This window comes from Cyphellophora europaea (assembly GCF_000365145.1).
Source record: "Cyphellophora europaea CBS 101466 unplaced genomic scaffold supercont1.2, whole genome shotgun sequence".
In the NCBI taxonomy this organism is placed as follows: domain Eukaryota; kingdom Fungi; phylum Ascomycota; class Eurotiomycetes; order Chaetothyriales; family Cyphellophoraceae; genus Cyphellophora; species Cyphellophora europaea.
In genome coordinates this window covers 1,552,527-1,568,917 of record NW_008481808.1, presented here as the reverse complement: position 1 = coordinate 1,568,917, position 16,391 = coordinate 1,552,527, and the positions used below count along the sequence as shown (strand labels likewise).

The window sequence follows — 16,391 nt, the reverse complement described above, 5'->3', positions numbered from 1 at the left end:
GTTGAGCTGCCGCCGTACTACACATGCACACCTTCCCTACTAGTGTTTTACAGTACATTAGTCTACTGAGTTCTGGGGAGTGGAATCAAGATCGAAGGGACCGCTTTGGGACTTCAAGTGTTAGCCAGCTTGAGCTGGGAGGCTGAAATGGGTAGATAGTTAACACAGGGACTCGAAAAGATCCTATCTTCATCCTGAAGTAGTGTTGATATTTACTGCTCGCAGAACTGGCTTCTAATTTTCTATTATCCTGTAGACCTTCCTGAATTCACGCACTAGGAACATAAATCTCTTCGACGGGCAGAAGTATAACTCTAGGTGAAGGACAAGAGCTACAGGGTTAAAGTAAGGTGGATTGGTAGATAAAGCAGGAAACGCGATGAAATTATGGTTGAAAGCCAAGGACAGAAACACGCGCGTGGGTCGAGTTTAGCCCGTGAGCTGGACGAGTGGAAAGCACGAGCCAGACTAGAGTTAGAAGTGAGCCAGAAGGCAGAAGAGGAGGCGGCTCGAATGAAGATCGCCGTGAAAGAGGCCCAAGAGGATACTCGAAAGCTCGAAGGGTATATCCAGAAACGGGAATCAGAGGGAAAGAAATCCGGTGGTGATGCTGTTGAGTGTAGGTAAGTCCATAGACACACGATCTTTGCATTGCTCAAGGATTTCGGTTCGACCATTCAGTAGGAGCCCCTTGGCCTCGAACCAGATCTTCCAACATGGAAATTCAGCAGCTTCATACATTCTGTTTTGCACTCTTTCGAACCTGAAAATGTTTGGGTCGGGAGCCTTGTTGCGTTCCGAGCGATAATCTGCAATGCCCAACGTTGGCATCGTCCTCGGAACGTACGCATCATGTCGCGATGAACACTCTCTGCGAGCTCAGCGACCCTGAAGAGGGGACCATTTCGGGCTCCTGGCTAGATTGGGCTCCCTTGATCTTCCGCTTACTTCCATTACTAGGGGCCATTTCTGAAAGCCGTCACCCTCCGATGATCCCGCCAGATCATCAAACGCTGGTGTCTTTATTAGACATTCTAGGTCTTTTATTTTAAGAAAACATCGTGCAGCACCACATCTCTATCGAATAGACTCGGCATTTCCCAATAGGTTCTCGGGAAGATCACAGCCTTCAACATGGCTGGCTTGGGACGACTCGTCCTTGCCGTGACGTTGTTCTGCATCTCTTCCGTTGCTCGCCTCGGGACCGCCGCTATCGAGAATCAGGGAGGAAATAATTAGGAATCTAGGTCAAGAACATATTGAAGAATTGTGCTCTCCTCCAGCTTGGTCAATTTCTATGAGTTGGGTGTAGTATCACATCACAAGGCAATTCCATTAAGGTGGCGTTGGACTGTTCTTCAGCTAATAGAATGTATCTTCACGGCCGCACAGACGCTAAGATTAGGGTCTTGCTTCATAGCCTGAATAGCCAGTAACAGTTGACGTTCTTTTCCAGGACTTTCCAATTGTTGTGGTTGAGAAAACGCGTTGAGAAGATGGATTGACGCGGCGGTGGGGGAAGGTGGCGCGCTCGCTTATCAGGCACGCTATATCTGGTTTGATAGCTCACGCTCTCGAAACGAGTTTAGAGAAATCCGAAGAAACACAAAGCCGACACATTCGCTTGTCTTTGGCTCCTGGACATCTTCATACCTGCTCTAGTCCCTATACAAACCCCACTGTCGCCTTTGATTGGTCTTTAGCCTACAACTTCCCCTGCTCCTCCCTAAACTCCCGATACCTCCTCGGCCAAATCCCCTGCTTCCCGGGACTCAACACGCCCCCGGGGTCCAACTCGTCCTTAATCCTCTCGACAAAGCGACGGTACGCATGCCCATTGAAGCTAAACCCCTCGGCCACGAGGTCCATGTAATTGACGTGGGCGCGGTACTTGGCGTAGCCCCGCTGAGTGCCCGCGGCGTGTAAGGCGCGAAACAGAGAATCAGCGGCACGGCGTTGTTTGGGGCAAGACTTGTCGATGACCAGCATGTTGACGAAGATGAGGTGGCGCTCGTGCATGAAGAAGTCGCAGAAGAGGTCGAGACCGTGGGCTTCGTAGATGCGTTTGGCGGTGTGTACCCATTCGAGTACTGAGGCGGGGTCTGAGGGGATGATAGCCGAGTAGTCGGCGTGGGCGCCGATGCCGGTGTTGGTGGCGGCTCCGTTGCTGCTGCTGCTATCTCTGCCAGCTTCGCTACTGTTGTTGCTGTCGCTCGTGGGCAGTCGGTAGCGCGTCATGGGCAAGGACCACAAACTCGGCACGCCAACGAAAAAGCCGCCGTAAGGAGGCGGCACGGCGGTCGGGTCCAGTAGCCCGTCCGGCGCGTCGTCGCCGCGGAAGAGCTCACCCTTCAGCCGGTGGGCATGCTGGGGGGCTTTGAGGGCGATGATGCGCTTGACTTCGTCAAAGTGTGCTTGGATGACGGGGGCGGGGCCGTACAGGCCGAATACGGCGCTCCACCAGCCGACGTCGTACTGGCGTTGGAGCTCGTCCAGGCGCCACGAGGGGATGGGCGTGTCGTTGTGCGGCCAGATGGTGGCGCGGGGCCCGGCGACCATGCTGAGGGTTTCGATCAGGTTCGAGCAGTAGACGGTATTGGGGAGCAGGCCATCGCGCCGCAGGGAAGAGAAGATGTCAATGAACAGGGCAATGTCCTCGAGCGCGGGGACCGAGAAGGAGCATGACATGAATGCCTGGGGCTGTGGCGTGAGCCAGATGCCTAGCTTCGTGACCACGCCCAGGTTGGACTGCAAGAAGAGTCCCTCGATCGAGGGACCGAAGCTGAACTTGGACAGATGCGCGTTGGGGGAGTCCGGAATGGCAAATTGGCCTGTGCGTACGAGGTCACCGTCGGCCAGCATGGCTTCCAGGCCCGCGATGTTCTGGTGATGCGTGGCCGTAGGCGTGAAGCCCGTGCCGCGGTCGAGCGTGTTGCCCACGACGCTGCCCCAGCCTAGAGAGGGGACGCTGGGCCAGACCTTGAGTTTGCGTGCGCGGCAGTAGTCGTAGAGGTCTGTGAAGGTGACGCCCGGCTCGACGACCGCGTAGGAGAACTGCTCGTTCACCTCGATGATCTTGTTCATGCGGTGCAGGTCGAGCGCCACGGAGCCGTTGAGACGCGGCGCGGGCCCGCCGTAGCCCAGATTCTTGCCGCGGCTGAAGGTCCAGAGGGGTAGACCGTATTGATTGGCTATACGAAGCACTGCCTTGAGTTCGTCGATGGAGTGTGGACAGACGGCGGCGCTGGGCATCTTGCGTTTGCCCTCGACCTCCCAAAGCTCGTAAGGGTCGACATAGTCTTCCAGCGACTGGCTGGTGAAGACGCCGTCGTGGCCTAGTTCCTTGGTGAGGTCGCTGATGGCATTGTCAAAGTCCTGCTGGCCGATACCTGGAGGCAAGACTGCTTCTAGAGGGGCCAGGAGCTTGCCTTGATGGATGTTGTTGTGCGCCTCCTGGTACTCAGGGTCGTGATAACGAGTGGGAAATGTCGTCTGCGCGACCATGGTTCCTGCTGACCTCGTTCCCTTGACGGACACATGCTGAAAGCAGCAGCAGCATCACCCATGTCTTTAAGAGGTGTCCCACCTTTGGGGAAGGCAAGCGATGCCCTCGACTCCCATCGGAAGCTTGGATCCTGTCTCGCCTGTACCCCGAATTTCTGCGGGGCCCCATCGTTTGCTCGTGGCGGGCCAGTCGCAGCCCCCTACCTCTGCATTCGGTTTGTGGGGCTGGTGTCAAGGTGGACTCTGTGTGGTCAAGTAACTTTCATAGGTCTTCATGTCTCTGGGGTAGTGCTTTGAAGCAGGTAATCGTTGCAATTTGCTGCTGCTGTAAGTACTTAACCACTGCCAAGCAATTCACTGCCCGACGCCGTGGAAGAAGAACTATTAACGGCAACGAGCATCTACTGGCAATTCACATGCAGCAGCTTCACCGTCTCAGCCTCTTGCGCAGATTGTAGTGTCCCGTAGGCCGTCTGAGCTGGCACGAGACCCTCCGACCTGTCCTCCTCCCTCCCCTGGTCTTCAGACGCCGATGCTTTCCGCTTCTTCGACATCTCATTCACTCTCGACGACGAGCCATTCTTCTTCTCGTTCTCTTCCAAAGCATCCTCTAGCCCAATCTTCTCCATCGCCCTCACCTCGTCACTCGCACTACCCAGGTTCTCTGTGACCTTCGATCTCCAAAACTCCGCCAGGCATCCATTCGCCTTCCCACAACGCCGCGTATGGCTCGACCGCAGGCTTCTCTTATAGAACTTCCGTGTTTCTGGGCAAAAGCTGTAATCCCTCCCCAACCATCCCCTCAGCTGCTACATGAAGAGCACGTGCCGACACACCTCGCAGCCCTGAACACGGACCAGCGTCTGGAAGGAGTCGAACGCCTTCAGCCATTCGGCGGTGCTGGTCTCGGGGTGCTCGAGGAAGTCAATGTTCCATTGGTTCTTGCAGCTTAAGTGGCCGCGGTGCTGGGCGCGAAGGTGGCGAGGCGAGCTGGTGAGAGGGTGGGGATGAAGTGGTTGACGGGGTTGGTGGAATGTGCAAAGGTGACGCAACTGTAGGCTCTGGTGTTGGTGAGAGCAAAGAGGGCGGTGGAGGGGCGGTCGAGGTGGGCGACAACCTCGGAGAGCACCTCGGTTGGCAGGTCGAGAAGCGCCATGGTGTTGGAAGGATTGTCGTGTGAAGCCCGGAGCATGAGGAGGAGGAAGTGGTGGTGCCGCGGAACGGAAGGACTGTTTGAAGGAGTCCAGAGGCTATTACCGTCCGACTGTTCGGATAGAGGTGTTTGACAAGTTGGTTAGCGACGAGGGCGTTACGCTGACAGAAGAGCAAATTGGGAAGAGTCCCGGACAGTGACGGTGGTAGGCGAACAGCATAGTGAGAGTCAAGGCACAGGTCCTCTAGGCAGACATTTAATATACCTCCTTGCCATGACACGTTAGTCACCACACTCATTTATATTTTCAGGTGTTGACCCAGTCGTACCACATGTTTACATGGTTGCCTCGGAGTTTATGTTGAGCGAGCAAATCTCGATGGCCGTACCAGGACGACACAAACCGAATGTTTGGTTCATCTCGATGCCTGAATGCGGCTGAATCTGGACTTTGTTTCCATGTGGTCTTCAAGCATCAGCCCTCATATGGAAGTGCGCGATCGCTGCTGCGAATAGCCTGGACTTGCGCAATATGGGATTACAGTAAGTTCTTCATAATCATAGATGGGCTCATGTCGGCATTCGTACAACCGCTTGCCTCATGACTCCCACTCCGTCGTTGCAAACATTTTCGGTTGGTGATTCAGCACTGTATGCCTGCGCATGCTCGCTTTCGTAATTATTCGTATGGGTATCGTTCTTCTCCACGTGGATATCGACATTGTCATTTCTGCTCTCAAGGTCTTCGAGGCACCCTGGCTGCCATCTCATGACGCCTCAACCGTACTTCCATAGATGGTCAAGCATCTGCACCATTGCAAAGACACTCTCCCATCTGGATCGCGGCCGCCAACCCCTACACTAGGTCAGTCACCTTGTCGTGCCACTTCCATCTCTTCATACCTAATCAGCTTGCCAGTGTACTGATGCAGCTCGTGTGCGGCCAGGTACCGTCTCTCACTTTGACACGCGCTGCACACATGATCACCCTTTCTCGGCACATATCTGGTCTTTGCACTGGCGAAGCACAAGACGTAGCGTGGAGCCATCCAGCCTCGGAGATTGAGCATGAGCTGTGTATACGCCGGGTCGAAGGTGGCCGACGAAATTCCAAAGCCTTTAGCATAGTCGAGAAGCTTGAAAGGGTCGCGGTAATGAGGAGCCTCGGAATCGAAATAGTAGATCTGGACCGTTCGCGGTGATTGCTTGTAATAGTTCTTGGGGCAGATGTCGTCAAGCCTGTCCGACTTAGTGACAGTGAGAACGCAGTTGTAGAGTCGACAGGATGTCAGTGCTAGGCAGACGGCGGATGGAGCATCGAGACTGGTGACGATGAGATGGAGTATTTCATTGGGAAGGGTTTCCATGCCAATGCCCGGCGGCGAGCATTTCGATCTGGGAGGTCGCGGGTTTGGATGCGGATCGGCCTTTCTCTCCACGGGTATTCTGAGCTCAAGCATGTCTGCAAATACTGCTGTAAGTGCTTTTGCATATTGGATACAGTAGTGGGGGATAAATGGATGAATTTGTTGATGAAGTTGATGAAGTCAGCAAAGATGCACACGAATGAGTGCTCCAGGCAAGGTCGCATGCAGTGACCGATGCCTTGTGCGGGGCTGGGTGCCTTGTAGAATAGGCAGCAACCCTCAACTCCGGCTACCTCCGGGCGCTGCTGCATCTGTTTGCCTCTTGCATACGGGAAGGTGAGGTTCAATACCAGTCATGGCCGCGCTCTCCTAGCTTGACCTTCTCAGGATTCATCGAGAGCATATTTTGCGAAGGCAGGACGTCGCCATTGAATTCTGCTTCAAATTGACCCGCAACAGCTCTCTTGCCCAATGCTTGGATGGAATCAAAGCCCGGCCTGCCATTAAGTGCAGCCCATTCCGGTGTATAAGGTGAGGTCCCATCTCCTAGGTCGGTCCAGCGTGTGACCACAAGAGTCTGTTTGAACAGCTTTGAAGGGTCACTTCGATCCTCGGTCATCCTAACCTCGATCAAATACTCCGACGGACATTCAGGACATCGTCGCATGGGCCGGCATTCGTTACACAGGCTGATGATAGGATTGTGTGGATTGAAATGAAGCTTTGCCTCATTAGCGATCCGGTTGATGCCACTGCCCTCTAACGGCTTCGGGATGTGGCGAAGAGCACATTTGACGTTGGTCATGAGCACGCCATCTTGCCAGTGCGGGCAAACTGAGAAAAAGGGAATGAAGTTTTGTCGCGAGTACAGGAGATGTCGTTCACCAGCTGGCGGCAGGCCTGGAGGAGCATAGCACTGGCTCATCACTCGCATGAGAAGGTGGCCCTTGACAACAACAAATTTGGTTTGGTGCGACCAAGTGCTGTCGTCAACTTTGTCCTTGTATCGCCGGAATAGAGATTCTGTAGTGATGCCATATTGAGGCGCAAACCGGTGGGCGCGCATGGCAAGCTGTAGGAAAGTGAGCGGTAAGATACGGTCGAAGGTCAGTCGGATCCTGGGGTAGATCTTGTTCGGATTGCCCAGTTCCGGGCACGTGTACACTGGGTTCAACACGTTGACGGGCATCAATTTCTCTTCACCAGGATTTAACCTCTTGTGATACTTCTGGCAATCGAAGCATAGAAGATGCGCCGGAAGAGTCTTGTCCAATCGTATTAGGAAGTCATCCTTCTCGTCCTTGTTGTCAGACAGGTTGAGGTCTGTGAATGGACTGTCGCCCAGGCGTTGATGGAAGGCCTTGCAGGAGAACGACAGTGCAGCAACGTCGGCCAAGCTGAGATATGTGTGGATAGAATCCCATATCTTCGCCTCAAGTCTTGCGACAATCTTCTCGCCGGGCTCCGTACCGTCCTGGCTCTGTATCCGCATCAAAAGAGGCACCTCTTTTGCCGAATCAACCAGACCCAAGGAGTGAAGCATTTCGGTATGGTCGATGATCTCGCCCGTCTGTGTGTCACGCACGTACTTTGTCTCCCCGGTTTGCTTGTCTCGCTGGTACGGGGTGGACACAGCTGCGAGGCTAGAACCTCCGCTCAGAGAGCTAGCGTTCGTCGACCGCTGCTCGATGATATAGGCATCCTTGCTTGAGATCTGCAGGCTCCTGCGAGGTGTTTGGGAGACGGAGCTCCTATGTGAATGTCCATCGTCCGGGGCCACCGATTGAGCCCGTTCTTTCTTGTGCTTGCCGAACAGTTTGAAAATAGATCCCTTCCGCTCCTTTCCAGGAGCATGATTCGCCACGGCGCTCATGGTGGTGAGGCAAACGGGATTCTGGGTGCCGGCTAGCCAGGCAAATACCCCTGAGTGGTGGAGGGCGTTGAAAGCACCCAGATGTCCAATATATAACTCTCGAGCCACCCTTCACAAGGATGTCACGTGCTCTGGCGAAAGTGCCTCGAGCACTTGATGGGGCTGCGAATTGATTGCTTAGGTATGATCATCCGACTGCGATCCAGGTGTTTCGATTGTCCAACAACACCTGGGAGGTTTCTCCGGGTTGGCAGTGAGGTATAAAAGTCGGCGGAAGAGGCGGATGTGAGGTCAAGAGGAGGGGAATGCCACTGTGCACCAGCTTGCTGATTCATCGCCAAGGCTGCACTCAAAGTCTCTGACTACACATTCCTCCAACCAGTTACATTGGACGACCGTCATCACGTCGACACCACAATAGGTGGGTTGCTGCAACGTGCCGCCGCAGAGGCAGATACACCGCATCTGGTGGTTGTTGTTGACGACAGACGTAGGGGACATCAAGGCAGCGCTAAAACGCGATGCCAACCCCCCTGTCCCCACTGTGCTTCATTGGCGATCTAATGGAACGTGGACTCTGGTGCCGCAATGAGAGACATCGTACTGGGTCGTTATTCAACAGAGACAAGAAAGTACAAAGCCTCTATCGGCTCACCCAAATAAACCATCCTCTAGCAGAACCCAAGCATATCCGCTTGAAACGCTCTGAACGCCAACAACGCAGAATAACCAACACGCCCACTTCCCAGCTGACTGCAATGTACAGTAGACCCATGGATATGAACTCCAATCATTCGAGTCACACTTCAGCCTGAGATACAGCCCAAATGTCTGCCTTATTTCGACCTCTTCGCCACACCAATCCTTGTGTTCCCCACCTTCTCTGCAAACTTCAAGCTTGTGATCGTTTCTTGTAGATGCTTCTTCTCCGGCGCAACCATCACAAACATCAGCGTCTTCGAGTTGCCACTCAGACTATACTGCAACAGGTACGTCAACTTGCTATTCCTGTAGGGAATATGAGCCCCGCCATCTGAGCCGCTGCCAGCATTGACGCTTGCTCGTGGATTGAAGCCGCCACTACCAGAGCCTCCAGCAGATTGCTGCCCCAAGGCGCTGATGACATCGCCGAGGCAAGATAGCGACTTGTTGATGTTCTGCGTTTCCTTGAGGCGCGCACCCTCAACTTTGGAAGCATTGAGACGTTCACTGCCCGCAAGGTCAACAAGATTCAGCGTACCCTTGGACCGCTCTCCAGTGGTGGCATTGTAGCCCTGCAACTTGAGGATGAACACAGAGTGCGAACGCGATGAATGCTCGTTGGCACTTGTGGCGGCGACAGAGCGGCGCGCCATGGCCTGCTCCAGGATGCCCTCCACTTGGTCTTGCGAGTTCAGGCTCAGGGTAGTGATATTGGTGATGGTTGTCTCGCATTTAGCAGTATCGTGGTGAATTTCGTGTTTCTTGGTGGCGGACGTGGTGCTGCGGCCCTCCTCGCCGAGGAGGTCGCGAATGTCCTCGTTGTAGACCTCGATGAAGCTGCCCTCCATGGTGTACGACCAGCCACGGGATTCAAGTTCCTTGCTGGTACTGTAGATCTGACGCAGTGCGCGAGGGATCATGCCGTCCTCCGAAGACATTGTAAAGGTCTTACCCGAACCCGTTTGGCCATAGGCGAAGATGCAGACATTAAAGCCGTCGAGGGCAGACTGAATCAGTTGGCTGATCTCCTCGAAAACGGCGCTATTGTGGGAGGCGGTGTCGAAGACGCGATCGAACTCGAAATCGTATTTCTTCGTGGTGACCTTTCCAAGGCTGCTGGTCTCTTCGGGACCGCGGACCTCAATTTGCTTCGAGTCGTCTTCGTCTGGAAAGCTGATTTTGGCCGTCTCTTCGCCCCCGGAGCTTGGATGGCTAGGCCGAACACGGCAGAAGACGCGGATGTTCCCTTTCAATTCCTGCACTTGATTGTGTAGCTTCCTCCGCAACGTTTCTTCTCTGCGGAGCTTCTCCATGCACTCTTCGGCCTTCTCGAGGGCCTCGCTCATGCGCCGCTCCATGCTCGCGTAGGCCTCGGATTGTGACTTGTTGTCGGACTCGAGGAACTCGATCTTTGCCTGCAACGCTTGTCGAGCATTCTCCATGGCAGCAGCTGTGTTGCCTGCGTTCGCCAGCGTCTGTCTCAGCTCATCGTTGAGAGCCTGCTCTCTCGTGAGGCCTGCGTTGATCCGGTCGACTTCGGACTTGACATTGAGAATCTCTCGCTCCTTTGAATCGAGCTCAAGCTGCTGCTTCTGCTTCTCGAGTGCAGTCGCGGTAGAGACCTGGCTCAGTGCTTGAATGCGCTGGGAGCGTTCATGCTCCAACTCGTCGTCATACCTGCGTTTGAAATCACGGATCTCGTCTCGGTGATCGCTCTTGAGACGCTCAACTTCGTCTCGATGAGCCTGCTTGACACTCTCCATCTCGATGCGGAATTGGCGTCGGACCTCCTCGATCTCTTCCTCGGCATCACGCTTTGCTTCCAGCTTCTCGCGTTCAGCAGCGCTGACCCGATACTTGCTCGTCTCGTTCTCAGCTTTCAGGGCAATGATTGATTCTGTTAGGGATGACCGTTCTTCTTCGAGCTTGGCAACTGCTTGCTTGTACACGCTGGTCGTCTCTCGAAAACTGCTGTTGTCCTCCATCGCCACCTTGTAGTGGGAGCACACGTCTTGATACATACGCTCCATATTGCCATATTGCTCTTCGGGGTCCCAGTCTTCTAAATTAGAATCGACAGTTAGAAATTGACGTTTCTTACTAGATTTGGATGGGGATACGGGAATAGGAGAAGGGTGCCATATAGGACGCTCTGGGGGAGTCATCTTCGGCGGCGTGATCTTGGGAATGTCCTGCAGCTTCTTGGGGGAAGAGAGTTTGGCACGTGGGATCCTCGTAGGACTTTTGGCGGGGGATGGTGCAAGCTCAGCATTGCTGCTGGTCAAGCGCATGCCTGCAAAAGCCTTGGAAAGAGAGACCTCACGGGAAGACAATATCCTGCTCACATGGGAAGCTGTGGAAAGGGCGCCTCTCTTCGTGACAGAGAAATCCATCCGTGGGGAAGGTGATACAGGTTTCACGGGGCTTGTGGGATACATACGCTTAGATCTGGCATCCTCCTTGGGCTGGGCACGGTTCCCATGTGATGTAGCTGGCCTCGGAGCGGCTTGTCCATTACGTTCTTTGGCGAGGGATGTCTTAGGTCGAGCTAGGGTGGATGCGGGTGGACGGATGCCTGAGTTGACGCTGGCGGAGAACGACGAGTTCGAAGTGTGGCGGGAGTGGTTTGACGTGTTTCTCGAGGATTGAGAGAAGCTCGATCCTGAACGAGCAGATATGACGGACGATACAGAGCTGCTGACGGCGGTGTTCGAACGAGGAGCCGCTAAGCTCTGCTTCAACGGTTCGCCAGCTCTCTCTACCAAAGTCTTTCGCTTGGATGGAGGTTCGGGCACTGGAATATGTGAGTCTGCGGTGTCTTCTTGGATGATCTGAGACGGACGATTGGAGGCTTGCCGCTTGTGGCCATGATACTGGGTGGGCGGAGGGAGCATGGAGCCATTGCGGGCGTTGTTGGCAGATGCGGTCATCTCATTCAAGCCTCTGCCGGGTGATGGTGGCGCGAAACGCTTGGGCTGGGGCAAACTCGAGACAAACTAGCATTTATTAGCATGAGCGTGCCGTGGAGCGTGTAGAGTCCTACGTTCTCGCGCTCCTCCATCGCGTCGCTGATAAGAAGGGACTGATCGAACTGGCGGAATAGCTCGTTTAGAAAGATGCTGCAGAGGCGTCGCGGAAAGTCAGATTCCCATGTTAGGTCAATTGCGTGAAGAATAGCCAGCAAACTCCCACAGCTGAGTGCAAGACCGCAGGACGATGATGGATAACGTATGGATGAACGGTGAGGGTCGTCAGCGCAAGCCATGCCACGACAGAAGACCCCAAGCGTGCCCGTTGCTATGGCGATGGTCAACAAACACTCAGCCTTGCTCCACGAAATATTCAGCCTTGTCCGCCAAGTCTCTCCTTCGGACTCCACAACTTGATGCCGGAATATAATCTGGACTACGACGTGAAGAACACTGTTGCAGTTGAGTCTACGTTCTCTCAAGCGTCTCGCATCAGCCGACAACAGACTCCGGGTTCGTGGCCGTTGTTATGTCAACGGTTGCTGCCTTGATGGGAAGCTCTCCACGTGTTTTTCCACCACCCCTACATGTGCTTGAACCACAGCTGCAGCGCTTGTAGCATGCTCCATCGCGACAGTCAAGCCTTCAGGCTTGAGATCTTGGACAGGTAGCCTTCTTTGGTACATTCACGTCGGTAGGAAGCAAGCCAGTTGCAGAAGGGCGTTGTTCTCCCGCCATGGGCGAACGATGCGGGGCCAGCCAATGGCGAACCGTCCCACCTTCCTCATCGGCAATAGTCTGATGGTAAGTCGCGGATATATCTGTCTATGGTTGCGAGACAACTATGGCAGATACCAAGCGTCTCTTGATACTACGAGCACAGTGCTAGCTAAGTCGATCCCCCCATCACAACCACCCGTTGCAGTCCCCCTATAGCCCGGGCCACTCACCACAGCGACCCTCACCATGGGTTCCGCAGGCTTCGACATTGATGCCATCCGCGCGCAGTTCCCCGCTCTGGCCCAAAAGCAGGTCTTCATGGACAACGCTGGAGGCTCGCAGGTCCTGGGTAGTGTAATCGACTCCATCGCCACCTACCTTCGCACCACCAACGTGCAGCTCGGCGCCTCATACCCAGTCTCACAGCAGTCCACCTCCAAATTCTCCGCCGGCCACGTCGCGGGCGCAAAATACATCAACGCCTCTCCGGACCAGGTCGTCTTCGGCCCTTCCACAACACAGCACTTCCGCAACCTCAGCACGGCGCTGAAGACGGAGCCTGGCGATGAGATCGTGCTGAGCAAGTTGGACCATGAGGCCAACGTCGCGGGCTGGCTGCAGATGGCCAAATGGCGAGGTCTCAAGGTCGTCTGGTGGGTCCCGTCGAAAGACACGGACAGCAACCCGAAACTGGTACCCGAAGATTTACGAAAGCTGGTCAATGATAAGACGCGCCTCGTGGCGTGCACACACACGAGCAACATCCTCGGCACCGTCACCGACCTCGCCGCCCTGAGCGAGGTAGTCCACGCCGCGAATCCCCGCGCCCTATTCGCCGCCGACGCCGTAGCGTACGCGCCCCACGCCCCCGTCGACGTGCAAGCCTTCGGTGTCGACTTCTACTCCTTCTCCTGGTACAAAGTCTACGGCCCCCACGTAGCCATGCTGTACGTCAGCCCACGCGCCCACCCCGAAATCGAGACCCTGGGTCACTACTTCAAGACCACTTCCACGCTGGAAGAAATGCTCGGCCTCGCCGCCGGCAGCTACGAGGCCGTGCAAGCCGTGCCGGAAATCATCGCCTACCTCTCGCGCGTCGGCTGGGACGCCATCTCCAAGCAGGAAGAGCAGATCCAGGAGATCCTACTCAAATACCTGCGCTCCAAACCCGACATCATCAAGATCTACGGCGAGCCGAGCTGCGACCGCAAACTGCGCATTCCGCTCGTGAGCTGGCGTGTCAAGGGCCAGAGCTCCTTGGGCATCATCGACGCGATTGAGGCACGGTCGAATTACGGGTGCCGCAACGGGCATTTCTACTCGAAGCGGCTGTGTGAGGAGGTGCTGAATGTCCCGGATGCGGACGATGGGGTGCTGCGCTGCTCGCTGCTGCACTACAACACCGTGGAAGAGGTGGAGGGGCTAGTGAAAGTGCTGGACGAGGTGATCACAGAGGGGGCAGGAAAGAATCCGCAGGGCGGGGAGGGGAGGAACGATGTCTCAAATTGGTAGATACTACCAAGGAGCAAGAGAGCATGTGGAGGGCGTGTTGAGTGAGATAGACATGGGTAGCTTGCCCCATCTCATTACATCTGACGTACCTCATCAAGGTATGCACACTACCTCCACCCTAAATCATGACACTCATCACGACATCCAAAGTCATCAGCTCTGTCATCAACCAGTCCCTCCCACCCATCACCCTAGACCTTCCAGTGCACAGCCCTCCCCGGCCCAAACACCTTCGCCGCCGCCTCCGCCGACTGCGTCGCGCTCGGCAGGGGCGTGTAAGCATTCGTGTGCGTGGCGTGCGCGTCGCCCGTCGTGCCCAGATCCGCCGTGACCTTCTTGGTGCCGGTGGCCGTGTCCCAGCCAAAGACCGTGCGGTTGAAGAGCTGCAGCGAGGCGATCGGCTGGTAGTAAGGACTGTGGAGTTGAACCTCTATTAGCCATCGATCACGCCTTGAAACCCCCTTTTGTAGGGACTAGGTAGAAGGGTGAAGGGAGTGGAAAAGGCAGAAACTTACACTTCATGCCCGGATTCGTAGATGCGTGTAAAGGAGAAATTGCCATACTCGCGCGTCTCGCCGTACTCGACGCCGTCGACCAGCATGGGCGTGTAGCCCGCGGCGTTGAACTCGGCGGTGTGCGTGTACTGCGCGGCCAGGGAGACGGCCTCGCCGCCGAACCAGTTGCAGATGTAGTCGGCGTCGCCGTAGATGAGGGAGACGCGCACCGAGTTGTTGAGAATGTGCTCGAGATCCTCCAGAAAGTTGGGGTAGACAAAGTCGCCGGTCTGCTGGAAGGCGTAGTAGACTTCGGTGTTGGAGGTCGAGTAGTTGGTGTCGACGCCCAGGGCGGCCTGCGTGCTCTCGAGATTGAGGAAGTCGACGAAGTAGTCGGGTGGGGTGGGGTCGTCGTAGGGGTGTCCTAGTGAATGTCAGCGAAACATGAATTGGGAGACGCATGTGAGAGGAGGATGGTATAAAGCGTATTTCCAGAGGGCGCAGCTCATGGAATAAGACACTCCATGAATGCTTTCGAGAATTTGGGCGACTTACGGATATCGTAATAACCGTAGACCTGTTGGTTCTCAAAAATGCCCTCGACGTTGTCGCGGCACATGTTACCGGCCTCGGTGCATATAGCCTTGCCTACGTCTGTGCTCACATCGGCAGAACGGCAGAATTCAACTTGCTCGAGGCACCCAAAAGGCATGTTCAGCGCGAACTTTGCGTACTCGTATTGCGTGTCGTTTAGGCCTTTGATGCCGTATGTATTGTTGACAGCAAACTCGGGATAATATGGCTAGAACTGGGTAAGCTTTGTGTATGCGAATTGGGTCTCAGTGTTGGACATACCACTTGAATCATCTCATCGATAATGCCGTTGATGATGGTCAGCGAGTTGAAGCTCAACTGCTTTCCCTGCGCCGAACCATTGGCAATGGCCTCGTTCTGATCGTAGAAATAGTTATAAAACGCCGGACCGTAATGACCGCCATAGCTCTCGGTGGCCAGATTGAACTCGGTCAACGAGACATTGGAATCCAGCTGTGGTAGACCAGAGTAAAACCCCTGAATGACTTCCCAAGCAGCGATAGCTGCAAGGTCTGTGGTATCGATCGCCGAAGCGTTGATTGTGGGGTATCTGCCGTCCACAGGTGCCTGGGTTGCGTTGAGGATCTCACCAGTCACATTCCAATAAGATCCTGGCTCTTTCCCCGAATACGAGAAACCAACTCCGAGAGGTTGGCTCAAAAAGAGCATATTGCTCACTTCGTTCCAGGCGTAAGGATTCAACTGTGTCATCAGATCTTCGGTTATGTTGCATGGTCCGAGTTCTACCACATGTGAGCACTTCGATTTCGAGCGGTATTGACGTACTCACCTTGAAATAAGCCTATTAAGCTGTCTGATCCTGGGCCACCATTGAGCCATAAGGTCTAACAAAGGATCAGTACGTTAGAGGACATTTAGCGGAACGGCCACCCAAAACCATGCCAGGCTCGTTGGGGATACCATATTCGCTGGCAGGGGTATTAAAACTCACCAGAGGGTCGTTGGCCGGATCTCTTCTGCTCTCAAAGAACCAGAAAAAGCTATGGACATCGGGAGCCAGATCTACAAAGCCAGCATAGGAATTGACGCCTGGAGTGGTCTCGCAGACGCCTTCCTTGCCAGGCTCCTTGTACCGAATGGTGACTCCATTTGGGCTGGTCACTGACTGGACGTCAACTGGCTCTGCAGGCAGCTGGCGAGGTGAGATCTGAATGGCGGGTCCCTTGCTGCGCTTCTGAATCTTTGGCCCAGGTTGGAAAGCGTCTGCTGACGCGGCCAGAAGGGCCAGAGAAGCCACGCTTGAAGTGAGCTTCATAATGATAGGCAGATCACGTATTTGGGCAGTTGACAAGTCTCTGCAGGGACGTAGCGGTACAAACGAAGGAGGAAGAAAAAGTTTGCTCCACGCAGGTTCTCACCGAAGGTATACCTACCTACTGACCTGCTTGCTGGACCTACCTTATCGACCACAACGATTGGAGCGTTCCATGGCGAACAGCTGCCGCGGCGAAGCGAGCTTGAGCTTGAGCTAGAGCTTGGAGC

The 16,391-nt window shown here is 54.9% G+C and overlaps 6 protein-coding genes across 6 annotated transcripts; 1 reads left to right on the top strand and 5 right to left on the bottom strand.

The window, feature by feature from the left end:
* Positions 1 to 1,704: 1,704 nt before the first annotated feature.
* On the bottom strand, positions 1,705 to 3,504 carry HMPREF1541_02096 (uncharacterized protein; the record flags this gene model as incomplete). Its single annotated transcript, XM_008716452.1, has 1 exon — positions 1,705 to 3,504. One exon carries the CDS (start codon positions 3,502 to 3,504, stop codon positions 1,705 to 1,707), a length of 1,800 nt encoding a protein of 599 aa, XP_008714674.1.
* Positions 3,505 to 4,453: 949 nt separating this feature from the next.
* Positions 4,454 to 6,117, bottom strand: HMPREF1541_02095 (uncharacterized protein; the record flags this gene model as incomplete). Its single annotated transcript, XM_008716451.1, has 3 exons — positions 4,454 to 4,768; positions 5,471 to 5,513; positions 5,561 to 6,117. 3 exons carry the CDS (start codon positions 6,115 to 6,117, stop codon positions 4,454 to 4,456), a joined length of 915 nt encoding a protein of 304 aa, XP_008714673.1.
* Positions 6,118 to 6,367: 250 nt separating this feature from the next.
* On the bottom strand, positions 6,368 to 7,897 carry HMPREF1541_02094 (uncharacterized protein; the record flags this gene model as incomplete). The annotated part of the gene is made up of 1 exon (XM_008716450.1): positions 6,368 to 7,897. One exon carries the CDS (start codon positions 7,895 to 7,897, stop codon positions 6,368 to 6,370), a length of 1,530 nt encoding a protein of 509 aa, XP_008714672.1.
* An 836-nt stretch (positions 7,898 to 8,733) lies between these two features.
* HMPREF1541_02093 (uncharacterized protein) lies at positions 8,734 to 11,529 on the bottom strand (the record flags this gene model as incomplete). Its single annotated transcript, XM_008716449.1, has 1 exon — positions 8,734 to 11,529. The coding sequence occupies one exon, from the start codon at positions 11,527 to 11,529 to the stop codon at positions 8,734 to 8,736; it is 2,796 nt and encodes a 931-aa protein (XP_008714671.1).
* A 1,005-nt stretch (positions 11,530 to 12,534) lies between these two features.
* Positions 12,535 to 13,800, top strand: HMPREF1541_02092 (cysteine desulfurase; the record flags this gene model as incomplete). Its single annotated transcript, XM_008716448.1, has 1 exon — positions 12,535 to 13,800. The coding sequence occupies one exon, from the start codon at positions 12,535 to 12,537 to the stop codon at positions 13,798 to 13,800; it is 1,266 nt and encodes a 421-aa protein (XP_008714670.1).
* A 191-nt stretch (positions 13,801 to 13,991) lies between these two features.
* On the bottom strand, positions 13,992 to 16,164 carry HMPREF1541_02091 (uncharacterized protein; the record flags this gene model as incomplete). Its single annotated transcript, XM_008716447.1, has 6 exons — positions 13,992 to 14,214; positions 14,316 to 14,718; positions 14,850 to 15,096; positions 15,150 to 15,631; positions 15,679 to 15,733; positions 15,841 to 16,164. The coding sequence occupies 6 exons, from the start codon at positions 16,162 to 16,164 to the stop codon at positions 13,992 to 13,994; spliced, it is 1,734 nt and encodes a 577-aa protein (XP_008714669.1).
* Between the last annotated feature and the right edge of the window lie 227 nt (positions 16,165 to 16,391).